The sequence below is a fragment of the Haplochromis burtoni genome, unplaced genomic scaffold (genome assembly GCF_018398535.1).
Source record: "Haplochromis burtoni strain Fernald_Lab_line unplaced genomic scaffold, NCSU_Asbu1 Contig_125, whole genome shotgun sequence".
Classification (NCBI taxonomy): Eukaryota; Metazoa; Chordata; class Actinopteri; order Cichliformes; family Cichlidae; genus Haplochromis; species Haplochromis burtoni.
The window spans coordinates 1,058,558-1,085,631 of NW_024582486.1; the positions used below are offsets into that span (position 1 = coordinate 1,058,558).

The following is a 27,074-nucleotide window of genomic DNA, read 5'->3' on the forward strand; positions in this document are numbered from 1 at the left end:
TTTTGCTCTTTTTGTCTTCCAAGCGCCCTTTTGGACACGCTGAGACCTTGAATAATTGAAGTTGATGAGGCACTTAGTTGTAAATGGTTTTTCTAGGCGAGCTGGTGATGATTAATCAAGGAACAGAGCAGCTCTGGCCTCTTCGCGTGCCCACATTACCAGGTTAATCTCTCTATTGATTATTGCAGCAGATTAAACTAATGCTTCACCACCAGATTTTCTCTGTTTTCACACATGTGTCTATGGTTTCCGTTTTCTGCTGGTGCATAAGCACACAGGGAATGGATGAGAGGTGGCAGTTGTAACTGTAGTGCTGATGAATGATGCGTTTGTTGATGCAATCTATCCAACAGCCATTAACTCATATTGAAAAAATAAATCATGCTTCACACAACATGAGATTCACATTTATTGACAAAAAAGGGAACATTTTTCAAAAGTTTTTCTTTCTACAGAAAAGAAATATTTTCACAGATATATTAAAAACTGTAAATGTCCTTCATGTAGTTGTGTGAGAGTCCCTGGGTAATCACACAGATAACACTGTTTCAGAGAGGAAACGTCCTCTCTCTCTCTCACACTCACACACACACAAATACATTCACATACAAACATAGATCATAGAAAGCTGCTGCAGTGTGAACCTGTGCCCCTGTTTACGCTGTTGTTCAGCGTGTGTGTTTAGACAATGCGTGTCCACGTGCTCTGCTCCTCAGGGTGCTCGCCCTCCGGGATGCTGCTTCAGAGGTGACCTAGTTCTCCTGATTGTCAGCAGAAGGCAGTTTCATCAGCTCGCTTTGTGCCGAGGCACTGAACTGTGCCCGGGACCCTGGGACGGGCCAATTGGACTTGTGTAATGAAGCTGATCACACACGTGCATGCACACACACTCACACACACACACACTGCTGTCATCAGGTCCAGGGCAGCAGAATTTATAACGCCCATTTATTACGTTCTGCTTTATCAAAGAAATGCGATTCCTCCGTGTGCATTTCTGATGCTGCGCTGCCATTATGGTCCATTACAGGGAAGTGACAGAGATGGAGGGGAGGGTGTTGATAGATGTCGGGTGCGGGCCGGCTGTCATTACCCCGTCTATCGAGTGGAGTGTGTGAAACGCTTCCCACAAAATGGCCGCGGCGCACCAACATGGCTCCGTCTGCGAGGAGCAAACGATTCACATCTGGCGATCGGTACAAAATATTAAATACATTCATCTGCTGCTCGACTGCGTTCGGAAAAAGCTTTGAGTAGCCTCACAACAAACAGTCCTACTGCAGAGGGTTATCCTTAAAGTGTGTATGAATGAGCCATATTTATACAACTTCTCCTACTAACAGATGTAAAGAGATCCATTAAAAAAATGCCAGCATACGAACAATTATGAACACAAACACTGCAAACTCCCACACCGAGTATGGGCAGCTTAACACATCATACTGTTACACTGAGTCTCGCTATCCTACACAATACTCACTGAATAAGAAGCAACAACGGTATTACATTCATATAAATAATAACAATAATAATAATAATAATAATAATCCCGGTACACCCCATGAGTCACTTTGCTCGTTTTCGCCTTCATTCGTGTGTTTTTTAAAAAAAGACGAGAAGACCAGCTTCACTGTGTGTCCTTTACAACTCCCTTTAGAGGTACAGTCACTGTCCTTGAGGTCACAACACCAAATCTCGTGGTGTCCAAGAGAGTCTCTTTGAGCGCTGCTCTGTGCAGCTCAGGAAGTCCGAGGATTTTTTAAATTTTAATGCCCAGGAGATCGCAGGGTTTCACAGATAAAGGGATATCAGTTCATCAGGGCCTCTTTCCCTCATTGAATGGCACAGGTGAAGAAGGGAGTTGACACTGACAAACCCCAGTCTTTGTTTACTTAAGTCATCAAAGCTGCAGAATCAATCTGGATCGATCTGGATCAACTGTCTGTTTCCAGGTTAGCTTCTGCTCCAGCAGCTTAAGTGCCCAGTGTCTTCTTTCATGCTGCTGTTTTCTCATTATTTTTGTTTAAAAAAAAAATGATCCAAGGGTTTTATGTTCAAATTTGTTTACACGAGGTTACGAGTAGCTCTAGATGTAAAGAGAATGTGTAAATAGGAAAACTTGCTGCTTAAGTCAGGATAGAAGAATAAAGAAATCAGCTTTTAAAAGCTGTGTTTCTCCTGATTTATGGTAAAGTAACACTGGTGGGTGAACAAAGAAATCAAGGTATGGAGCACCTCATGTATTACTTCATGGTCAACTATTTTTTTCTGACAAAAGTTGAGAAATCCAGAATTTCATAATAAGACTGAAAGTTGACCTGCTACATGTGTCCTTGTTCACTGAATACTTGAATATCCAGGGTTATCTGTATGAACTGGCTGTATAAGTGACTGAGCAGTGGTAACACTGGAGACTGATGATGTAATAATAGCTTAATCACTGGAGATGCAGGCGGGCAAATATGTACAAATGAAATCTTGTATTCTGCTGACTTTTGGCATTAGACAATAAATTTTCTTCAAATATGCACATAAAACTCTTGTATCACGTTTGAGCTTTTTACAAAGCCCTGATAAATCATGATAGAAAAACACTTTTGTGGAGCAGATGCTGGCCTGACAGAGGGCGTGAGCTCTCTATAGCCAGAGGTGCTCTGCATCCCCATCTGCTCGCTCATGGTTGGATACGATTGCTTGAGAGAAAAGATGGCGAAGCAAACTGTCCAGCCGGTCGCTCTCCTCTTTTCTGTGCAGCAGGTTCTCTGTTGGAAGTAATGAGTCGCGTCGGCAGCTTTAGGCTCTCAGCGTTGCAACGCAGGAGAGAAATGATGTAGTGAAGGGAAAAGAAGAAGATGGAGAGTGGCAGGAAGAGAAAGACAGAGGGTAGTGTGTGTTCGTGTGATCGCAGACAGTTTTTAGGCTCTGCTCCAGGCAGATTCTCCATCTATCCGTTCCCGCTTCCTCCATCTGTCTCCCTCTTGCTTGTTGCTCACGGGATGAACAGGATATGAAGAAGTGATGGCTGTGTGGATTTGATTTTTCCGTAGACCTTGATGCCTTTATGTTTAGTCTGAAACTGAGTTTTCGTTCAGTCCATCCATCACAGCCCCCTGCTGCCGCTGGGTCTCCTTTTGATGATCCACTCTCCTCCAGGATTGCTGTTGTACAAATCTAGAAGGTGTGTGTCTGGATCTAGGCAGTGCTCACCTGCAGAAATAACACACAAAAAGTGAACTTCAAGACATATCAATTAATTAATTTATGGATTAAACAATTATGGCAAGGATCATTACAAAAATGTTCATAATGATTTTGTTTTTCCTTTAACAATAAAAGAATATGAACTTGTTTATATCATCTCTATGGTTTCTACCCATTTTCTGTCAGCTGATTATGAATGTGCTGACTGTTAATCAATTCTAATCCTTGTACTTGTATTAAAGCATAAAGATTAGAGTTTTTCGACCACAAAAGTAGTGCAGATTACAAAAAGTTTCGGTTGTACTGTGTCAGCTCTCATGTGAGCGCGCAGACATGTGTGTAATAAGCATTTGTCTGCTCTGATAACTGCAGATGCACTGCTCGTGTCTCTTTGGCGCTTGTACACTTCATTACGTAAGACCTTGCTACACTCGTGGGCTCAGTGAGCGGAAAGACACGCAAATGTCAGTGCTGCACCGGTCGGAGAACACTTTCACTCACCGATATTCCCGCCCACTTCGTACAGGGCGCAGTCCGAATACGCCACCGAGCCGTTCCTGTTGGGAGACACGCACGCGGCACCATGCATCAGGGTCTGTTTTTGTTTTTAACTATTCACATGTATGAGCAGACAGATTCGTGCAACACAGCTGGATGCATTAAAAACATTTTTTTAATATTGTGATTTCGTACCTCCGCATTTTGCCCTTTCCATTTTCAGGGCTTCTGAGGAACTGGCGGTAAAACTGGGCGAGAAGGTCGGAGGCTCTTGAATTTAAGTTAAGCTGATAATCCATCGTGCTGCTTTCCAGTTCTCCAACCTGGATTTTCACTGTACGATGTGGCTGCAGGACACAAAAAGAGCACAATTTATTCTTCTTGTTTGGTCATCGTCTGGAATAACTTTGAATATCAAACGCATCGATACTTATATAGTATAAAATCTCACAGTTATTGTATTTGAAATTGATTTCTCGGTAGCTGAACACTTATGCCTTTCTTTCTACAAAGGGAATTTAGGGAACTGCTAAAACAGTTCACTGTAGAAGTTCCCACAAACATGGTGCACTTGTTCATCCCAAACCGGCTTATGTCAGAAATCTGTCCGGCTCCACCACCAGCTGAAACCTACTGTGTTGCCTAAAAACCAACTGAAAGTTTCTAATACTCTAATAAAATGGTCCTTTGGGCCTGGCATGCAGCGTCTCTAGTGAAAGAAGCAGTACAGTGCTGTGACACCAGCTCACCTCTGAGTTTTTCTCCGGTTTTTCCCTGCTGTCCGTGTGAATCTTTCTCAGCAGGTTCTTGAAGCGACGATCGTATAACTGGTAACGCCGGTTACTGTTCTCGTTCAGCCTACGCACCTGGCTCATGAGGAAATTAGGGATCTGGAGAGAGGAGCAACATGACACAATGTTTGTCTCATGCCAAGAAATGTTCACACACTGTTTGGCAGGAAAAAAAACAAAAACAAAAACACAGCCTCACTCTGGAAGTTTCTATAGTGACCTTGTCAAACCAATTAAACTTGTGAAGTAAATACAGCAGGAGTTGGCAACCTATCCCTACAAAAATATCTGCGTGGAGCTTCAAAATACATTTGGGACTTATAAAGGGGCGTAACATGTCTATTAGGTACAAATGAGCCCAAAAGGGGCAAATAATTAAACTATTTTACCACATGACTACTCTGCAGGGGGTGAAAATACAAAACACAATAATTTTCTTTAGAAGTTGAGGAAAAATAGCTACTGCTTAAAACTGACTAGCTAGAAAGTTACGTCGGCTCTGAGTCCTGCCTGTGTTTGTGCAGTGATTTAAATTCAAATTAGCCCACAATGATAATGAATACAACACTTTAGAAGTGTACCAGCTGCAAAATCAGTCCAGCAGCAGACCAAGCAGGCCAGTAGGCCAGCAGTAACATAAGCTTTGATGCACATTTTAGTTTGCAGAATACTAGTTTATTACGATACTATTAGCTTATTGGTGTGTAGGCTGCATATTACTACATTTTGAGAATGTAAAGAATCACGTGCAACAACAATAAATCAAAAATGTAAATGTTTATGGAGATCGACAAAAGGAGTTGCATGTGGCTCAGGAGCTGCAGGTTCAGATCTCTGTCCTACCGTCCAGAGCAGGTCCTGGTAGCGGATGAGGAGCCTCATAACATCTGCCGCCTTCTCCGCCTGTCCTTTCTCTCCACCCTCAGTTAGTCTGCTTGGGACGGCCTTATGCAGGAACAGGTTGGGAGCCATGATGGTTGCGACGGCCCACAAGTTCATCCTGTTCTTCTTTTCCTTGGAGACCACCTTACTGAGGAACTCCAGCAGAGCCTAAAGCAAACACAGATGCAGATACAGGTTTCCTTTTGTTAAAGCTTGGAGCTTTAATGCACTGATCTATAGCTAAATGTCTTTCAAAAAGAAAAGAGAGCACTTAGATGCAGGACAAAATACGATGAAGTGAATAATTACAGTGAATGAATCATCTGCAACACCTCTGCTGAGAAGTATGCTAATGCACAGAAAGTTTCAGCTGTGACGCTGGAGTCAAAGTAATTAGTTCAGGTGGCTTTTAAGCTCCTGGTCGCTATAAATGGAGATGACTGCATACTTGTGTTTAGTGAAAATGAGTCATGGTTAATGCAAGCGGTTATATAACAGAGCAGAGTGTTTAAAATGTGGAATAGGAGCAGAGCAATACAGTATTGTGTTATGAAACAGTGCTTTTGGTCAAGTGTCATCCTGGATACATTTGTGGAAAATCTAAGTAGAGTCTGTAGAGTGTGACATCAAACGTGGCAGAGCCTGTTGTTCACAAGTACAGTTTTAACACGTGGGGTCATTCACACATTCTGTAACATTCATGTAGCGTTTTACACTTTGAACTTGGCTCTGAAACTTGGAGATTTTCTTCATGTGCATGCAAGTGAAAGGAACAATGTAACACTACAAAATACTAGAAATCTGACATTAAATTAACATTGAAAGATTAATACAATGCAGAAGGTGGTTTAGTATCATCTTGATAAAAAATAAATAAAAAAGGCTTTTCCCGAGAAAGAGAGAATCCTTAAATGTATTTACTGTTCAGTAGAGATGGGCAGTAACGGGTTACAAGTAACGCGTTACTGTAATCCGATTACTTTTATCAAGTAACGAGTAAAAGAAGGGTTTACGATTGCAAAAAAGCTAATTAGATTACTGTTACTTTCCTGTAAGCACGCTGCGTTACTGCGTTACTAAAAACTGGAGTTTTTTGCGAGTGTCTCATGACAATGACGTAAGCGAGTGCGACGTTTGTGACAACAGCTGTGTGCAGATCAACAACGGATAATATAACGAATGCGGCAGAGAGTATGACGTGCAGCGTTTAAAGCGTGGAAGTACTGACCTTACTTTAAGTTTGATTCCGTAAAAAGTGACAAAAACATTAGCGTCCGCTGCTCACTGCGTGGGAAGGAAACTTCTTTTTACAACTTTTTGCAAGTATCAAAAAATGTGACTAAAGCATTAAAAGTATGTGAGTCCTTTAGCACAAAACAATATACAGTTATTAATATTTATGCCGTCAAAAGAACTTTTCTCGTTTTTGAGTAAAGACAAAGTTTGACTTTGACTTAACATGTATCAAATTCAAAATGATCTGTTTTAGCTGTGCTCCTAAACGAAATCATAACAAGTTAAAGTGAGTAAATATAGTAAATAAAAAGCACAAAGGTGGTATGTGAACAGAAAAGTCATATTCCATTATCAAACAAGCCCACAATAAGGAGCTGCACGGATTTCTGCCAGAACAAAAAGGCTTTACTGCGTCTGAGAGCACGACTCACTGTTTGTGTCTGTGTTGTGTTGTCTTTACCTTTAGTGTGTTTCTGTTGGGCTCGGGCAGCAGCAGGATGAGCAGGTTCAGCATGTGGAGTTTCTGTTTCAGCTCTGTGATTTCTAAAAGAAGAAACAAGTAGGTAAGACACACACACACACACGCACACATAATTCATTTCCTCTGTTTGACAAAGAATAATGGTATGTCTACGGATTAATGACAGTGTGACAGGTGGCCATTAGCTTTGTTAGCTTATGTCTCTGCGGTCGCACATCATTCATCATCGCGGTGATCCTCCTCGCAAGCTACACACCAGCTAGATTCTATTAATATCAATCTGTATTTTTATTAAAGTGAAACTAATGCAAATGCACTGATCTACAGTACAGCTGTGCCACTGCACATGTATTTGTGGCAGTGCAGGGATACTTCTTAAAATGGTATCAACTTGTTCATCTTAATTTTAATTTTTCAGCCAGAGTAGAATAGATAAGTGTCACACGGTGCTGCCGTCGAGGTGAAGAGACTTAGATAATTATGATGTGAATCCTGCTGAGCTGTCTGCGAAAGTGGGCAGCAGATTAGTGCGAAGAGGAGGGGAAGAAGAGCTGATGCTCTGTACAGTAATTTGATACAACCTGGCAACAATGAATGAATGATCCAAAGTTATACTCGGGTACTTTAGCGGTGAAATGCTGATTGACTGTATGGCTGCCCTATAAATATAAAGCCTTGTCCTAAAAATGAAAACCTTTAAGGATTAATACAAACATCAGACACAGTTCTCGTCCAATCCAAAATACTTAGTTATACAACAGTGTGCTACAACACTGTGCCACAAATATAACACAAATACAAAAGATGTTTTATCCAGCAAGAGCTGTCACTTAGTCTTGACTGACCCCTGACGGCGCTAAAGTTGTTGAGGTACTCCGCGGTGAGCAGAGGAGCGGGCAGCTCCCGGATGAACTTCTTGAGCAGTGCAGCGGCGTCGTTCGGACTCACTTCATCCCATCTGACATGCCGTGAGTAGAAGTTGGCCTCCAAGTTCTGCTGCAGCAGCTGCAGACACAAAAGATGGCGGTTTAAGAGCTACGTGACATAAATGTTGATTCAAACTATCGACCCGGCACAGATAATGTCGAGGATCAGTCATCGTTTAAAATTTTCAGCATAACTCAGCGTTGACAATTTGAAAGCACATTGACCTGTATGCATTTAAAACCTTTACAGTAATAAATTATGTATTCATGATGATGGACCTCAGGACAAAGGTATCAAAGGTGTTTCATGTACTTTCACACACTTCATCACAAGTGCATCTGTATATGTGTAAATTTAACTGACAACAGTCTTTATTTGTGCCTTGTGTAAGGCTGCAAACATTTTTCTATTATTAGCTCTAATTGTGTTTGAAAAGTCATGCAGAAAATATGTAACAGGACCAACTGGATGACTAGACTTAAACTAAAATCTATTTATAGTTTCAATCAAATTAATTTTGTTAAACTTTCATAGAATAATGTTTGTGCTCATTTTGTTCATCTTAATCTGTGTTCCCCGTCTCCGTCTTCATGTTTCACTGTAAGTTACTCTTTTTGGTTACTTCCTGTTCTACTCTGAAGGTTTCTCATTTCTGTTATCTGTAAGCCAGATAACACACACCAATGAGTTAAACTGCAGGGATGTCTTAAAGACATAAAGACCTGGATGGCCGCTAACTTTCTGCTTCTTAATTCAGATCAAACTGAGGTTATTGTACTCGGCCCTGAAAATCTTAGAAATATGGTATCTAACCAGATTCTTACTCTGGATGGCATTACCTTGGCCTCCAGTAACGCTGTGAGGAACCTTGGAGTCATTTTTGACCAGGACATGTCCTTCAACGCACATATTAAACAAATATGTAAGACTGCTTTCTTCCATTTGCGCAACATCTCTAAAGTTAGAAATATCCTGTCTCAGAATGACGCTGAAAAACTAGTTCATGCATTTATTACTTCCAGGCTGGACTACTGTAATTCATTATTATCAGGATGTCCAAAAAACTCACTGAAAAGCCTTCAACTAATCCAAAATGCTGCAGCAAGAGTCCTGACAGGGACTAGAAAGAGAGAGCATATTTCTCCTGTTTTGGCTTCCCTTCATTGGCTTCCTGTTAAATCCAGAATTGAATTCAAAATCCTGCTCCTCACATACAAGGTCTTAAATAATCAGGCCCCATCTTATCTTAATGACCTTGTAGTACCATATCACCCTATTAGAGCACTTCGCTCTCGCTCTGCAGGCCTACTTGTTGTTCCTAGAGTATTTAAAAGTAGAATGGGAGGCAGAGCCTTCAGTTTTCAGGCTCCTCTTCTGTGGAACCAGCTTCCAGTTTGGATTCGGGAGACAGACACCATCTCTACTTTCAAGATTAGGCTTCAAACTTTCCTTTTTGCTAAAGCATATAGTTAGGGCTGGACCAGGTGACCCTGAATCCTCTCTTAGTTATGCTGCAATAGACGTAGGCTGCCGGGGGATTCCCATGATGCATTGAGTTTTTCCTTTCCAGTCACCTTTCTCACTCACTATGTATTAATAGACCTCTCTGCATTGAATCATATCTGTTATTAATCTCTGTCTCTCTTCCACAGCATGTCTTTTATCCTGTCTTCCTTCTCTCACCCCAACCGGTCGCAGCAGATGGCCCTGCCCCTCCCTGAGCCTGGTTTTGCCGGAGGTTTCTTCCTGTTAAAAGGGAGTTTTTCCTTCCCACTGTCGCCAAAGTGCTTGCTCATAGGGGGTCATATGATTGTTGGGTTTTTCTCTGTATCTATGAAGCGCCTTGAGGCGACTTTTGTTGTGATTTGGCGCTATATAAATAAAATTGAATTGAATTGAATTGTTTTTGTTCCTGTCCTTCCTTTATGAATGTCTGCTTCGCCCTCATTAGTTTCACCTGTTTAATCATTCCCATCTGTGCCTTGTTTCCAGTCATCAAGTATATATTCCTCTCTTCATCTTAGTCAGATGGTCTTTGTTCCTGTACTTTTTGCATTTTGGACTCATGTGTTAGCATTTCAGTCTTCCTTAGCAGAAATCAAAACACCAAATGCCGGTGGATGCCGGTGGGTCACGCTGTGTAAGCATTAAATGCATTAATACATTTTAACTGTTTGATTTGCTGTCAAAACAATAAACTCAACAAATACCAATCCAGTTACATCTCTCTGTGTAATCGCTGTCATCAACCCCAGCATCTGTTCTAGCTGTTTTTCCTTCTTTAGAGCTAACTGGCACCCTCTAGTGGCTGCTGATATTTAATTGATTCACCGTCACCTGAGTGTGTAAGAAATTAAATACTTTATCGTGAGCGCTGCTTTACACCAGCAGCTGCAAAAGCAGTATTGATTTTGTCTCATTGGACCTTGTTTTTCTAAATGTCAGCTGTAGTTAAAGTCGGCAGAAGCCATTTGATTTTCCTCTCTATTGATCTGGAATTTCTGACATTTTACAGTTGTCAATATTTTGGCTGGTTTGAAATTTTTTTATTTTTTTTGCTTTAAACATCCAGTTATTTATTACAGTAATGAGGTGTGTAGACCCTGCTCTTGTACCTTGATTCTGGACTGAGATCCTGGGACACGCAGGATCCCCTCCGAATCGATTCCCTTTTTCTCCAGAAATGACAACAACTGCAGAGAGAGAGAGAGAAAGACGTCAGCAGAGTTGAGCATCGTTAGATAAGAATCTCTCGATCACCTCTGCTGGTTATACTCAGTAACTGCTGCTACAAACAGGGTGTGGTCAAAGTGTTTCAGATGCAGAGGACACGGGGCCTGTTTTCTGATTTTGATTCGAAGACGTTTGTGAAGTTTGTGCGATCAACAGATTTGAATCATAAACATCATATATAGAACACAATATGCACAAACAGTATGTATGTTGTTTAAGACACATGACACAGATATTTTTCAGAGTTCTTACTTCCTGCAGCAAGAGAGGAATCGAAGCGCTGGGCTTGAGTTTCTGATCGTTCTCCAGCAGCGTGGCCAGTGGGACTCCAAAGAGCGGGCTCTCTGTGAAAGACCAAAGAGTCAGTCATGCCTGCCCTCATATAAACATCTGGCCCGAACAGAATACGGGGCAAAGTCTCAATGTTTTGTGTGAGACGGGTCACTGCTTTTGCTATACTGTTGCTAACCCACATTTTTGAAGGTTATTTATGATTGATTGTTTCTAAAGAATATGTAACCACAGTTTAGACTAGTTTTTCGTGCTATTCTGTGTGGAGAATACGCATGTAGAAAAGATTTTGAATATACTCAACTCGTCAGTACACCGGACACGACCACTGTTAAACTAGTTAACTATCGGTTAAACAACAGGAATAGTTGGCGGAAGTGAAAAAGCTGTCAGGTTTATATAGATGGCAAAATCTAAACACACAACATACAGTTAAAATCATCATTTTCTCTCCAGTGTGTTTATTTTTAAAGCTACTACCCTCACAGTATGCCTCAAACATTTCTATGTGTGCTTTTCCTGTAATGACCTGATGGTGAATGAAATCACACCTGGGTTTTTCCTCTTGCCAGTTTTGTGTCTTTTGACCTCCAGCTCTAGGAGGTCGCACAGCGCCGTCATGTCGATGAGAGCCAACTGACGCACCTTCTTCATGTCAGCGTGGGAGAGATCTTGAATACGAGTCACTCCAAGACGGCACTTGGGGCAGATGACCCGCTGGGGAGGCGATAGTGGAAGGAGAGGAAAAGCAGAAGGGGGCCAGAGTGCAGTTGAAAGTTAGAAAGTGGAGGTGAAGAGGGAGAGAATACAGAAAATGTACAAAGAGGGGGGAAAAAGAATGGAAGTGGAAAAATGAAAAGAACAAGCATGACATGCAAATTAATTTCTGTAAATAATACAGTAATTATAATGTACTTTACATAAGTTTATCTCTATGTAGTGTGTTAGTACATGTAACCTCACTAATTAAAACCACTAATTCTGCCCTTTTTCAGAGCAAACTTGTTCAGCCTGAAATAGAAAAATAAAGCTGCTGGACTCTGTGACACAACAACTCTCCTTTTGTTTCTGGCTAATTCCATCATTCCTTATCTCCTTAACCCTGTTATCTAAGCAACAGCAGAGCGCTGATTGTTGCAAATGGCTTATAATAACATTTATGTGTGTGTGTGTGTTTGTGCGCATGTGGTTTTACATGAAAGTCTTAATCCAATCAGCGACTGAAACGTACACTGGTCTCTGTTAGTGTGGCCCTCACCCCTTGATTTTTTTCCTTATATAGCTGTAATTACTGTTTTTTTTCTGATAACAGCCTGCCGGTTGGTGATGCTGTTGAATATTTGAGGCCTCAAGATGTTGTAAGACTTAAAAGCTTTCGGCAAAACATGCTGTAACATTTAGAAAAAATCTGTTCTTGTCATTTATCTTCATGAAGGTTTGAGTGAAACAAGCCGCTCATCAGCGCAGTGACAGTAAGTTCTTTTACAGCTAAGCTTAAATTGAACTAAACTGCCCACAAATCACGCTGTTACTAGCACTCTCTTATTCTTTTGAAATCTTTTCTTCCAACAGTTTTTCTTAACAAAAGAAATAAATGTACAAGTAGATATATTTTATCACCAGAACATTTATAAAGCAGAAAGCAACATATTTAAACCCCAGAAGTCTTCTGAAAGCTGCAGCTGTCCTAGAAAATGAGTGTGAGAGGTGAAAACTGTTTGGGTGCTTACGGGCAGGGTGCCGTCCTCCTTCCTGCGCTGGCTGTTATTCTGTGGCAGTTTGGCTTGTTTGATGAGGATGACGGCCTGTTCACAATAAGCCACATCAGTGATGAAGTATTCATCTTTGGGAGTTCCTCGCTGATGCTCTGGGGTCACAGCTGAGCAGAAAACATTTCCATAAACAAACACTGGCCTATTAGTTCAATCAGGCAAGACTACTGTAGAAATGTCACAAAACTAACCTCCAAAATAAAAAGGGAATGTATAATATGAAGAAAAGAACGATAAGGACAAAAATGTACAGGAAGCCCTTATATGAGGAAATGTTCTGTGAACAGACTTTGTGTCTTATCTGCTAAATCAGGGAAACAAATCATTGCATAAGCACATAAAAACAAGAATACTGACGTCACAACACCTTTAACTGTGCCAAAAGTTCATCTGTAAGACAAGTATGCTATTGTGTTAGTCATGACTGTTCCTCGCTATCAGATGTCTGCATGTGTTCAATACTTTTGAAAAAATGAAAAATGAGAAACAGGATTGTCAAGTTGGCAAAATAAATACACACAGGCAGCATTAAGCAGAGGCCAGTGGTTATCCAGGGATTAATATGAACCAATGAGAAAACAGATGACGCAGCCGTGGCCTGAGCTACCTTCATCAGGCCCCCAGAAATCCGAAGCTCACCTGATTTCATCATCTACTGCAGTTAAACATGTGAGTAATTATCAAAATGACACAATGGTGATGGAAAATCAAAACAAAGGGTTGGTTTGAGTCGGGTACTCAAAGAAAAGTTTGATTAAATTATTTTACTGAAATGACTTCAGCCAGTGTTTTAGAATAGACTAAAAAGTGCCTCCACCACTTTGTTATTCCCTTTAGTATTTTTTTTAAGTAGGGTGAGCAGCTCTTACCTGATAAAGGTGACTTGGCTACCGATGCCATGCTGTTTTGGGCTGGGTCTTCACTATGCTGAGACTCGGACACGAGAGTCTATAGAGGAAGATCACGGACATGTTAGTTTCCACAATAAGTCACACTAATAAATATCAGTTTTATGTGTGTTCTCTACCCCTGGGAATTAAGTATGTGTTTAACTGTGTCCACTAAGTGAAGGGACATGGTCTGTGCAGGGTGTTTCCTTTGATACAGCACTGATAAGGATCAGAAGAACAGTGTCTCTGTTCCCCTCTAAGGCTGTCTCTGAGGACAAAGCATGGCCTTTACATGTGATTTGCCTTCATTGTGACAGATCAGTTCTTCCATCAAACAAGACAGCATCGCTGGAACAATAGAAGACCCTGAATGTGTCACGACAGTTACCTGGGAACTGAGTCTCTTACATTTTACTGTATAATCTAACGCATGAGAAACAGATATTCTGCACTTGCGTTAACCTTCACACAGTTTCTGCAGCAGTGCTGAAACCGGAAACCCGGGAAACCAGCTGATGTGCGTGTATCAAGAAAAGCTGCATGCAAATTACCTGCTTTCCTTTAATTAGTGGCTGATATTCTACGATGTAAAACAATCATTACTGCACAATTTCCTTCTTCAGATACAGTCAAGGGTTCAGTATTTGAGCATCCTGACCTGTGAGCTGAATATGTCGCGAACGTCACGCGGTGGCGGTTTGTTCCGTTTGCGGAGCGTGTAGGTCTCTACTCGACGCTTAACGGCTTCAGCCTGCGTCTTGGTCAGAGTGGACAGCAGGGCAGTTTTGTCTACCGTCTCAGTGTCCTCACTGATGAGGGTTGACAAGCCAGCATCGGCCAACCACTGCTCCTCCTGCTCTCCTTCTGAAACACATAAATATAACGCTGGGATGTAAAAACACAAACAACGACATGATGTGGATAAAATGCATTTAAACATGCAGAATGACTCAACCCTATTAACTCTGAAGCAGTTTTGTGTATTTCAAATAATACTAAATTACTGCAACTAACTATGTAGCTTTACTAGAACACTATTTGGTAATATTTGCTTAAAATTGTAAAGTAGCATGTAAATTGGGTACCAGGAAACCAATCCAATAGATTAAAAAAAACCTTTAATGAAACTTCTCTTTATATCCATAATTCTAAATAGGGAACATATTACAAGGCCAACAGTTCACTCAGTTGGCTGCAGTCTAAGTGATCTATAATAACTAAACTTGAAGTATAAACAAAGGCTTTAAAATGATAACTTAAGCTGAGTGTGAAGTATAAAACAATTGCTCTTCAACACTTAATACAGCAGTTAGTGAATGTTCAGCCATAAGAAACATAAAACTGAACACTCACTCACTCACTATTCATTAGTAGCAAAATTAAAAGAGCACCCCTGTTACAAAGTGACATGAAAAGGATCCACTGAATTAACACAATCAGATCATCTGAATGGGCATAACAAAAAAGCACTCCTATTAGAAGTCAGTATTCATGAATGGCTATTTGGCTCCTGCATATAAAACAGTCTCTGCCACAGACTGTTTGATGGTGTTGTCATGGTGACGAGCGCTACTTTGCTGCATGAGAGAAACCTGATATGTTGCCATGGCTAATGCATCATTTCATGGAGACTCTTCACTAGCAGCTGCTTTAAGCACTAAATGTTTATAATGCTATCACATAAACTAAAGAGAGTGTCTTTTTCAGCTCTTTCTTTACATTACTCCTCAATCAGTGCAGGATCTGCAGTATTTACCTTCGGAGTGTTTCGAATCTCTCCTGCTGCAGTCGTCTGCGTAGCCACTCCCCTGTTGGATATTCTCAACCTCACTCCAGAACGAGTCCAGGCAGAGTTTATCAGGGTGCTGCTCCTGATCCTGAGAGGGCGGCGTGTCCGTGTGTTCGCTGTGAGAGAGTTCAGCGGCTGCCTGGTCCTGCGGGCTGGCCCAAGGCTCCACGCTCATCTCGGTGGGGCTGGGATCTCTGGTGCAGACATACACACACGTAAAGAAATCACACGCATGCATGCAAACAAATGGATAGAAACACAAAGGCACATACAAACGCAGGATGAATGGCAAAGACTGGGGTGGTGCAGGGAGGGTGAATCCTCCGGAAGAGCCCAGAGAGATGGAGAGACAAAAGGAGTGGGATGAAGGGAGGGCAGGAGTGCGGAGAGAGCTGGCGCAAATGGACACAAAGGGGGGTCTCTATTGTTCTTGTGAAATGTGGCCCGGAGGCAAAGTACCCCACAAATCCACTAGATGTCACTGTAACAATGTGAAATCTGTTTTCCTCAGGGTTACGCCCTTCTGTGAATGTCACATACTAACAATGGAAGACAAAATATGCAGCTCTATAATGAATAAATCTGATCGGAGTCTCCTTTCCGTACACATGCAAGGAAAAGCAGCCTGTATTTCCTGCACAGAACTGAAAAACAAGGGTTTCTGCTCTGTGCCAACAATAGGACACACTCCGCTGGCAGATGCACTTGCACCCTCCAGTATTAAATGTGACCCAGCGATCTCAGACACAGGAAGTAGCCTGACTGCACATCAATGATTCACTCCATTGGTGTGCAGCCTGGTCACATTCTCCAAGTCACCAAATGTTAAAACTCATACCAAAGCATGCTGGGGAATTTCTGTGGAATGCCTGGTGGCTTATCATTAAGTAATATTTATCAGAAAATACTCGTCATACTTTCAGCTGTAATTCTGGTGAGCTTATCGAAATGTTCCTCACAGATGCCCACATCAGCCACCAGTCAACAAAAGCAAGGTCTGGTTAGTTTTATTCCATATTGTGCTGTAGTGTTCCTAACCAGTTTCAGAGGAGGCGGGGCACGGGTGGTGGTGGCAGAGGTGTGAGTTTCAACAGATTTTCAATGATCGGTTCTTTTCTTGCAAAGTAACAGCACGGAGAAACAGAGACACAAAAGTTTATATAAGTTTGTTCTTCACTGATATTGCACTTTGCACTCCAAGATCCATCACCATTAAACATGAATACATCAGTTACCAGATTATTAAAACAGATTATTATAAACAATAGAAGTGGTTCTACTGAATTAAAATAAAAAAATTTTTTCGTAACTGTCAAATTGTATTAAGTAACAGCTCCACAGAGATTTGTGAACCAAATGGCCTCTTGCCATTTGTTTTCTGATCTCGAAACTAGTGAGGCTACATTCCAACACACATGCAGTACTCTAGGATACAGACTAGCTGACAGTACCTACCCCAATCCAATGAATTTCAATGGAAAACCTCAAATATTTCAGCAATTTTAGGAACATTTCCCAACAATGTTTCTTCCCAAAATATATCACAACCGTGAAGAATCCAGATCATGAATTATTTACAACAGACATTAAATTAACTGCAAAAAATGATGCATAAATCCACCTTCACAGATTGATAGTAAATGGTAAAATGGCCTGTATTTGTATAGCCCTTTTCTTAGTCCATATGGACCCCAAAGCACTTTACACTACATTCAGTCATCCACACACTGGTGATGGCAGCTACATTGTAGCCACAGCTGCCCTGGGGCGCACTGACAGAGGCGAGGCTGCCGGACACCGGTGCCACCGGGCCCTCTGACCACCACCAGTAGGCAACGGGTGAAGTGTCTTGCCCAAGGACCCAACGATCGAGACTGTCGGAGCCGGGGCTCGAACCGGCAACCTTCCGATTACAAGTCGAACTGCCAACTCTTGAGCAACGATCGCCCCTAACCCAACAGTTTTATAGTTGCAGTGATCCTGGCAACAAGCCTTCAATAATGCGTTTGTCTGCTGATAACGATCAGAAAACAATGGAAAATACCACAAGGCATGCCAGAGACCAACTGTTTTATGCAGTTTGCAAGTGCTTGAGAAGCAGATGTCTGGCATATGTGTTAACTTTGACAGTTACATATTCCCGTCTCCTCTGATGACTAATTTTCAGTTGTTCGAGAGTTATATAATACACACCATCTTGGTAACACCTACCTCTACCAGCTCCACTCAGATTTAAATGAATAAATTAATAATTAAAGATACTTTATAGAAGCTGATCAAAACTCTCCAGCCAATAGGAGTATGAATGTTAGTTTGACCATAAAGCGAATAATGATACATCCATGAAATAAATAATCAGTGATGTAATAAAGGCTATTGTTCACACAAAAGCTGCTTCATTATATTACTCACATGCAGCTATGAAAACCATCACATACGAACCTGGCAGTTCATATGTGACCCAGGTGAAACTCATTTATATCTCACCAATGACTGTCTGTAAACTGTGAGACAGTTAGCACATGTGATAAATGTTGGGATAAAAATCTAAAGAGAGTCACCCTTTTAAAACTCTTCTGTAAGTACAGACTTCTCAACGAAAAGTAAATCTACCGTAATCTCGCAGAACCTTTTGTTCTTTTTACCGCAGAACCTGTCATTTGCACCACTTCTCTTCAAGAACAGAAAGCACTCCAAACCTTCACCAAAGCTCTTGTGAGCCAGCTCCGTCTCTAACTCTCACACCTACCTGGCTTTCATCTTGTGAAAGGATATCTTCACGTGCTTGCCCTTCCATCGAGTCTGTGAACGGAGCCTTAAGCGGCTCGGTGTGGAGCGTGAAAAATGCGTACTGGGCATGCTGGACATGAGCGTGTTCACCACTACCTCCGCTCTACCTCCCATATCCACATTCCTAAAGAAATCCAGGAATTAGAGTCTTGCACAAAATCGAGCTTTATCCAGTCCCGGTTGATGAACACTGTGTGAGAGCGAAGCAAATCTATCCGCAGCTCTAGTTTCTTGTAAGGTGACAGGAAGCGTCTTTAGTGTGGCTCAGGCTGTGTGGCATGTTTCTAAGCTCGAGCAGGAATGCAAGAGGGAGTGACGACTTCCGTGAGCATCTAGACATCACTCACACCTGTCCCCTCCCATGTTACTCCGAGGTGACGCGCCCTGCCTTATACGCCTCACTGCCATCTTCTTCCCTACTGGTTCAAACTGACATCTATGACCTGTCACATTTCAAAACCTTGCTTAAAATGCTTACCCTGAAACACAAAACAGTCATTGTTTTAGGACAGTAGTAGTCTAAGTGGACAGAAACAATGAACCCTTGAGCAAAAGCTTGCTTGTTTTATGTTGTATCACATGTTTATAGCACTTCAGACACTTTACTGACCTTTGAACATGAGCCTGACGACATTTGTTAAGCTCATTAATCAAGGATTCTTAGATGGCCAGATGAAGCACTTTAATCCCCTCTTCAATGTATGTGACAAGAAATAATTAAATCAAATGTTTCTAATGATGAGTTTTTCCCCCTTTTAAAAAAACAACAACAAAAAGCCCAGCTTTAAAGTGTTGACAAATTGCACAAACGTGCGGTCAGACAGCTAATGATGCAGTAGGTTGCATCAAATCATACCTTATATGTAGAAGAAAGACGCATTCGTTCAACTGCATACTTGGGCACGGGTAAAGATTAGAAAAAGAATGACTGTAATGTGACCAGAGGATATGATGTGTGTGCTGTCTGTGCTCACAACAGAGTAAGAGGAACATAAAGTGAAAGTTTCTCAAGTGCAACAGGTCTGTCAACATTGCCTGTGAGTATGTAACCCCCAAAGGCCTCACTCAATCAGTGACTCATCCTCGCTCTCTCAATACTCTATTGTCATGCTGATGTCCTACATATCAGCTGGGGACGTGAATACACAAACACCTGGTAAATGAGGGGGAAGGGGCCTAAAACATTTTTATATTGTCTATGATAGATTATATATTTGTTTGTTTTAATAAAAGCTTGAAGAAATATCCTCATACATTAAAGTTGCCATGCCTGCTGTGTTCTGAATTTGTGCAAAGACTCATAAAAACTGAAAATACTGCAGGACGCAAGCTAAAAATACCTCTAACTCCCCTCAGATGAGGGATTATAAAGAGGAATAAAGCTAGCTTTGAATTTTCTCCCACGCTGACTCAAGAACCAGGAGGAAAAGAATCATTGTTTAATTTTAAATCGGGTAATAATACTCCTCAGCTTGCCAGCAAGCCACGTAGCTTGGCCACAAAACAAAGAACATGCTTCATACTAATGCTAAAAAAGGAATACTGAAAATGTCATGCAGCTGTAATTGTTCTTTGTTGAATAGACCTCCTATTAAGACAGAGTATCAACAGGAAGCCATCCACTCTGAGAGAAGAATGGACAAAACGTGACCCTGTTGTCTACCTTCATGCTCAGCACGGTGGGAAACACAAAGTAACCCCAACAACAACTCTGGTGAAGGAATACTGCAATCCACTGAAAAAGAGGTCTGTGTAGTAACACAGTGTTTCTTCCTTATAGCTGAATTCTACTGAAAGCCTCTTAGAGCTCAGAGAATGCGACAATTAGCTCACACAGCCTTGAGCAAATGCTTTTTTTCCTAAGTCATCCCAGCATGTAAGATCTGTGACATGGAAAATCACAAACGCATGTAGCAGATCTATAAAGCACCGAAATCTTACAAAAAAGCGCACCAGAATAGAGATTCACCTACCACCAAGGTGCACAGAGAAGAGCATAAAGAAACAAATTTTTATATATTATTCGTCCAAATAATAAATATGAATCCATCAATAAAGTTATATGTTTTAATTTCTTCAAAAAGGGAAAAATAAAGAAAAGCAAAACAAAATTTTCAATCAAAGACACACAAACAAAAGTGACACCACATTTCAGCTGGCTTAGAGTTCAGCCACAAGCCTCAGCGGACCCCGACAGCCTAATCCTACCTGGCCTTGTATCGTCCAATAACCCTGCCAGAGAACAGCAGCAGGGCCGCCGAGCCGCTTCTCCCCCATGGCATCCTGCTGTTGTCCCCCGAAACTGCTGCAAGCTGTAGGAAACAGCAGCTGCCTGCCCCTGGCAAGCTGTTTCCTTGTAATCTCCTCAATGCACAAACACATTAGAACAAGGACAGTCTGACTGTGCTGGCAGAAACGTCACTACTTCGCATCCTGAGGCAGGAAAGGAGGTCGCCATGGGGGGCTCGGCAAGGCTAGAAGCTGACTGGTTGAATAGCTGACGAGGCTGGGACAAACAGAGGAGAGATACCATATGAATGGTTTTTAGGGATGGCGCTCGAGCTGGTGGGCTGAACAAATGGATGGAGCACAGAAAGTAACATGTTTGTCTTAATAGCCCTATGGCTGGAATTAAGTTTTGGATTAACTTGTGCTGGAGATACATCATTTACTGGAACAAAGAAAAATGTGAAACATCCTTTACAATATTCACTTACTGATTTACTTAAACCCAAGCATAGGAATCTGCAAAACTGTGTCTTTAACTTGACCTTTAGCCCTGAGCACGAAAAACAATTAGAGACACAGATGCTCGTCATTTAATGGTGTCTTCTGAGAAACGTAGAGACGGCTATGACATAACGTGGGACTCCTATATGCTTCAGTTATGTTAAACATGGAAGAATCTTCCAGAAAACTAACTTCCTGCATATCTAACTAACATGCATTTCTTTGGACTTGCAATTGTTATGCTGTGAGTGGACAGTGCTAACCACTACATCACTGTCCCATCCATCAACATTTAGCCTACATAAAAGTGAGGTGTGGTGTAAAAATAATGAAATAGGTGCTCATTTAGATTTTTGTAAAAAGAAAGAGTATCATAACTAACACAATGAAAAAATTCTGTTTGTAAATCTTATTTGAGTTCCTGTACAAGAATGTTCCCCCACCGAACAGCTTCCGTGTCTACTCCAATAAACATGTCAAGTCACGGCAGTCACTCAACACACGGCGTCCTCCTGTTGACAGTTTACCTGGCGAGCCTGATACACGTTCTGTGTTACTGGCATCTCAGCGCTTGGCAGTGGTCCCAGTGACTCTCAAAACTCAGTTTGTGTTTAACAAGACAAAAACAAATTGAAGGCCGCAGGGACACCTCTTCAGATTCTAGCTTTCTCATCCGCTCTGTGCTGACACTAACACACTCCTTATTTTTCTTTGTTTATTTTAATACGCCAACCTGAAGTCTCTGAGGTCCCTCTTTCTGTATTTGATTTCCTAAACTATTTAAATTCAATTCAATAACAATATAACATTAAATCACAACAACAGTCATCTCAAGGCGCTTTATATTGTAAGGCAATAATAAAATTATGTAGACACTAAATTGCAAGTTAGAATCAGGCTGTCTTCTTTGACTTTCACTGCTGACTGGCTTTCCTCTGAACTCAAGCCCCTTTCACACCTTATCTGCCAATCCTCCTTGGCTCAGAGCTACGCCAGGGGAAAAAGGAGAGTAGAGAACGTGATGGCGTGTCTTCATGTGACCCCGCAGATGGCATGTGACAGCCAGCTCAGCCTCATGCCCTGCTCTCTTCTACTCTTGGCAAACAGACCGCTGAGCCTTTGCGGAGCGGAGGGAAAGGGAGGAGTAAGACAGGGAAGTGAAGGAGAAAACAGGTGGGGAAGAAAAACATTCAAAGATAAAAGATGACAGATTAGGATAAAATGTGGTTATAGAGCCACAAAGCCTCACAGTTTCCACAGATTTGTGTTTCTGGACAAAGGTTTTCATATCCTGAACACAAATTTTCATCAGACTGGTCTCATCACTTAATATACAAGGGAAGAATTTGGACCATTTAAGAAGACTTTTCCCATTAAAATACATCAGTTTCAAAGTCCTGCTCAGATTCTCTTAACGGTAACTGTCTCGCTAAGAGATTCTAAAAAATGTAAACTAAAATAGCCATGCAGGTCAGACTGAGGCAGACTCATCCACACCTCCAGATCCAAGCAAATGATGACACAGTGTGAGTGGCAACAGCTCATATTCACACACAGTCAAAAACCTGGCCGTGTATCAGATGCATGCTCGCTTATTTACTGACACAGAAGCTCACAGAAACAAAGCGATGTGGTGAACTGCATCATCAAATAACCATGCAGCCCATGCTAGCATGTTTTTATTAGAGCAACCATAACCAGTACAATTCCACAGAAACCACTGAGGCAAACATTTGGTGAACATGTATAAAACACTTTCTTGGATGGGGAAAAAAATGAGTCATGCACATGCTTTTTTCACTGTATACATACAGACGGGCAGAATTGAGCTGCAGCAATCGAATTCCACACTAGCTCGGCACACTAAGTCATCGGGGCCGTGTGGTTGACCTTCTGAAAGCACAGACGGGAAGTGAGTTGGGGAAAAGCTTTCATTATCTGCTCATATGAACATAGCGATGCATCACTCAGCGTCCCTGGGTGAAGCTCTGAGACTGAACCAAATGTAAAAACCTTAAAAGTCAGACTAAAACTGTACAGAGGCTCATGCACTACTTTGCTGTTCTATTTTGCTTCTCATGGCATGATTGAACTCAAAGTAGGTTACCTGAAACAGTTCAGCTTCAGTTAATTAGTAAAGCATTTCCAATTTGGCTCATTGAGGTTTTAGAAAGATTTATTTTAGGCAAGTTGGGCTTACATGGACTAACTATGGCGAGTTCTGCTGTGTTTACAACTTCAAGAGACTATGCTTGGCATGAAAGACGCACAAGCCCGGTTGGTTCATAAGAAATAATAATCACCTTAAGGCTTATGATAACAGCTTGCATTCTTAGAAAAGATTCCTTCTTTCCCCACCCTACACAGAAGATCAGGCTCAAGGTATTTCATTGTTGACTTTCAGTTCTACTTCATAAATTGGCAGTGAAAGGGCAACAAAGCATACAATGATATTGTTTTCCTGAAACCCTACACTTACACGATCATAACCACAATAAATGATCAGGAACATGATCTGCAGCATGTAACCAGATCTCTTCTGACCAGGTTAAAAAAGAAAAACAATTTCAGTGACTGCATTTCTTTCACTGAGCATTTTCACAAACACACACTGTCATCTCTGGTGCTGGAAAAGGGCAACGACTGAAGCGATGAGATGTCGCAGGTTAAGTCTTAATATTTAACAAGTCTTTGACATCATTATATTCTCTCTATTGAAAACAGACAGGCTGCCAGAACATAGATGTGTTCGCTGAGCAGAGCAGGGCTTAGGCTAATGGCAATGAAAGCTAGAATACGTTCTCCTCTGCCATATGGAGCTAAAGTGGATTACAAGACAGAGGTATTTTGCACTGACTCTTACCCTTACCCTTTGGACCTGGAAGCAAACACCGACTGGCCAAGCTTTTACAGGTATTATCTCTTACCAGTGCAGCAAAAATTGTTCCTGTTTACAGAGAACATTCACAGTGGCCACATCTTTTTATCCATGTGAATAGCAATCATAAAACCCAGGATATTAAAGGGTCTACCACTACAGTACAAAAAACTGTAGACACATGCCAGTCTAAAGCAATGGATTGAAAGAGATTTTTTTTTCTTAACTTGAAAACCAACAGCAAAAAGCATCAATCCTGTTTTATTTTGGTTTGTTAAATTTAATATATTTCACTGTACTGATTTCAAATTAGTTTCTACATACTTGTTTTAACATATTGTGTTACACTTTACTGAGCTGTATTCTACTTATTTAAGGTATTTTGTGATAGGGAATGCTTAACATAATTGCTAACTGCTACAACAAGGGAATTCACGGAACAGCTAATTAACCAACTATGTCCTTTTTTTGAAGGGGGATAGACTCTACTACCCCGCCCCCCAAAAAAGAACTTGTTAGGCTTGTTATTAAATGGCCTATCACTACAAACATTTACAATGCAGCTGCATTAAGTAGAGCCAAAGTAATACTGTGTAAAGCAATGAAAACACTGATCCACCCTTAATGACTAAATTAACACTGAAATCAATATTTAAAATGTAAACAAGTAACTTTTAAAAAATTGTTTTTGCTGGAACTGCTCATGTTGTTGTGGTTTGTTGTGTCCTAAAGTAATGTAATGCTGTTTTAACTAAAATCCAGGAAGACTAGGACAGGTTTATGGGACTACTAATCGGGCTCATAATAAATAAACAAATACTTCTGAAGCACCAAGGATGTGTTTGAGGTGATTTGGAAAGTGTCTACATAGTTTATCTATAACTGAACACAGAACCTGCAGTTTTTAGATGAAGCCTAAAATATCCTCCTCAACACATATCAATATATTCCAATATTAGATTTTATAAACTGTCTAAAAAGAGTATAGGCTTAAAACATGAACAAATGCATACTGCTACCATAATATGCAGCGATTAAAATTAGGGGAATCAACGCTTTGTATAGGCTCAGGCTCTCAGCTGCACGTGAGGCGGAAAACGCCCATAGTAACAGGTTCAGAGACCCTAGCAACCAGAAACCTTTATAAGCGAATGCAATAGAAAAATTGCACAAAGCTCTAGAAATATTTTCAATAAAGACAGCCTTTTTGTGTAGGATAAGACTTGTGTTTTAACCAGAAAAAAATATCACCGTGCTTGCCAAACTAGAAAAAAGGAGGGTAGGTGGCTAAGTGGAAACAAAGCGTCGCGTCCAACAAATAAAACCGGTTTCCTTACCTGTGAAAATGCTGTCGACGCCCCCGGTGTCCGAAGGCTCGACCGAGCGTGGAAAGAATGTGTTTCCATGTAGTCCAGCAGCAGCAGCGAGTCTTTCTGTGAGTGATAATGACAACAAGCAGATGGGACGGGATGAGATGAGCGAGGCTACACTCTCCTCCGCTTTCAGTCCACGTTATCCTTCTCACCTTGCGGCTGACGTCACTCCGCCGGGCTCATCAGCAGCAACCACATGACGTGCAGTTGTACCTCAATCTGCTCCTCTGGCGCTTTTTAGCTTAAACCTCAAAACGCAGCGTTAACATCAAAAACACCAGGGAAAGGTGCCGTTTTTTGCTGTTTCTCTGTAAAAGGGTGATAATAATAATTATTATTTTTTTAAGTGAAATGTTAGCATGAATATCAAGATAAACAAGTTAGGGGAAAAACATTTATACATATAACCATTTGCGCACTTGACATACATATAAAATATTAATTTATATTAAGAAAACAAATATTTTCTTTACTGATTGCTCACACGTGAGGAAACTTCAAGATTTTATATCGCATAATAGACAAATAGCCTCCTGACTACCAGGAAAAAAAATGTTGTCCAATCATTGTTTTAATTATTACAACAATGAATGTTAGATTTCAGAGCTTTTCCCATCTTTTTATTTAACTCTCTCCAAATAATGAAGCTTATCAGATAAAGGATATATATGTTTTTATGTAAAGTAACCTTTTGCTCTTTCATCCCCTTTATTCATGTGGATTCTTACAATAGTGTAGTGTTTCTTTGTAAAACTGTATCATATTATAAAATAAATATATTGTTTCTGTCACCTTGGTTCAACTTTTAATAAGCTCTGGAGGGGAGATTCTGCTGGTATCCGCCCAAATGACCTTAGCTATTAAAACGAATATAGGGCTTTTATAGCTAAGGCACCATTTGTCTAAGCTTTTATGATGCAGAAGTACGTTTGGAGAGCAGCCTAACCTCTAATAGCTTATTATTAGTCTCTAGGGTAAAAAGCAACCCATAAAGATGACTATACTGGCCCCTCTGACTATGAAATGTTGTGTGACTATATGCAAACTCTGCATAGATAAAGTATATCATATTTTCAGATTTACAAGAAATCCTTTTTACTTGTCAGTGTACTATACCCACATGGCTATAGTACTCACAAAAAATAAGTCTCATAAGATTGTAAACAGCTGAACTTCTGCAGCTGTCACAATGAATAGCAGCATTGAATATGAAGAGCCTGACTCTGAATGACTAAGCAACAAAGCAATGTTGAAATAAATCTCACAAGCATCCGCTTACTGGACATTTCAGCCTTCTTTCCCTGTTGAAGGCCATAAGATGCAGCTAAAGATATAAGCATTTCCGGTAAGTGTTACTTATGCCACCAGTTTTTGCCAGACTGCCATTTGCGAGGTCAATAACCAACCTTCATGCTCACATTAAACAATGAATCAGCTGTGTAAAATAGCACATTCACATCCAAAGTCCCATCTGTCTAAAAGTTTGACCACTACTTCCTGAGATACATTCACAGCTGTGTGAAAATGCTACATTATGGGTTATTTTCAGCTTCAGCTGGTCAAGACTGTAATATCTGAACACCTGCTGCGTGAGCTGAGATGAAAATTTGTACAGGCATCCATACTGCCCGAAGGATGACTGGTTTATGAGCAAGCACCCATTGGACTAATGGCATTTCCATCTTTCTCACCTGGGTTTTGGGTGCTAACTGATCCGCTTTTGTTTAGCTCAAAGCACCACTGTGACTAAGCCTATCTTTCATTCTGCCCTCTCACTGCAATCTTATGTGAAATGCATCACGCTTCGTGCAC

The 27,074-nt window shown here is 41.0% G+C and overlaps 1 protein-coding gene across 9 annotated transcripts; it reads right to left on the bottom strand.

The window, feature by feature from the left end:
* Positions 1 to 1,606: 1,606 nt before the first annotated feature.
* On the bottom strand, positions 1,607 to 25,432 carry LOC102304779 (rho GTPase-activating protein 40). 9 transcript variants are annotated; one of them, XM_042224012.1, is made up of 19 exons: positions 25,415 to 25,432; positions 25,227 to 25,322; positions 22,824 to 22,904; positions 21,970 to 22,128; positions 20,490 to 20,787; positions 15,459 to 15,685; positions 14,361 to 14,566; positions 13,682 to 13,760; positions 12,771 to 12,919; positions 11,592 to 11,757; positions 11,002 to 11,093; positions 10,632 to 10,709; positions 7,935 to 8,094; positions 7,069 to 7,151; positions 5,334 to 5,540; positions 4,449 to 4,589; positions 3,895 to 4,046; positions 3,703 to 3,758; positions 1,607 to 3,207 (listed from the first exon to the last, which is right to left on the bottom strand). In XM_042224012.1, the coding sequence occupies exons 5-19, from the start codon at positions 20,561 to 20,563 to the stop codon at positions 3,101 to 3,103; spliced, it is 1,977 nt and encodes a 658-aa protein (XP_042079946.1). In that variant the 5' UTR covers positions 20,564 to 20,787; positions 21,970 to 22,128; positions 22,824 to 22,904; positions 25,227 to 25,322; positions 25,415 to 25,432; the 3' UTR covers positions 1,607 to 3,100. The 9 variants fall into 9 exon arrangements, with proteins under 9 accessions (XP_042079946.1, XP_042079948.1, XP_042079949.1 ...); XM_042224014.1 differs by lacking the exon at positions 25,415 to 25,432 and having other exon boundaries at positions 22,824 to 22,901; positions 25,227 to 25,404; XM_042224015.1 differs by lacking the exons at positions 22,824 to 22,904; positions 25,415 to 25,432 and having other exon boundaries at positions 25,227 to 25,404.
* Positions 25,433 to 27,074: the final 1,642 nt, after the last annotated feature.

What these genes read in the sequence shown, in the direction of transcription:
- LOC102304779 (XM_042224011.1), bottom strand. Translation starts at nt 18,395, where the DNA reads ATGGGAGGTAGAGCGGAGGTAGTGGTGAACACGCTCATGTCCAGCATG. An exon ending in AGATTCGAAACACTCCGAAG is followed by an intron (nt 14,567 to 15,458) that starts GTAAATACTGCA and finishes TATGTGTTTCAG; the next exon opens with AAGGAGAGCAGGAGGAGCAG. An exon ending in TGGCAAGAGGAAAAACCCAG is followed by an intron (nt 11,094 to 11,591) that starts GTGTGATTTCAT and finishes GGTCTTTCACAG; the next exon opens with AGAGCCCGCTCTTTGGAGTC.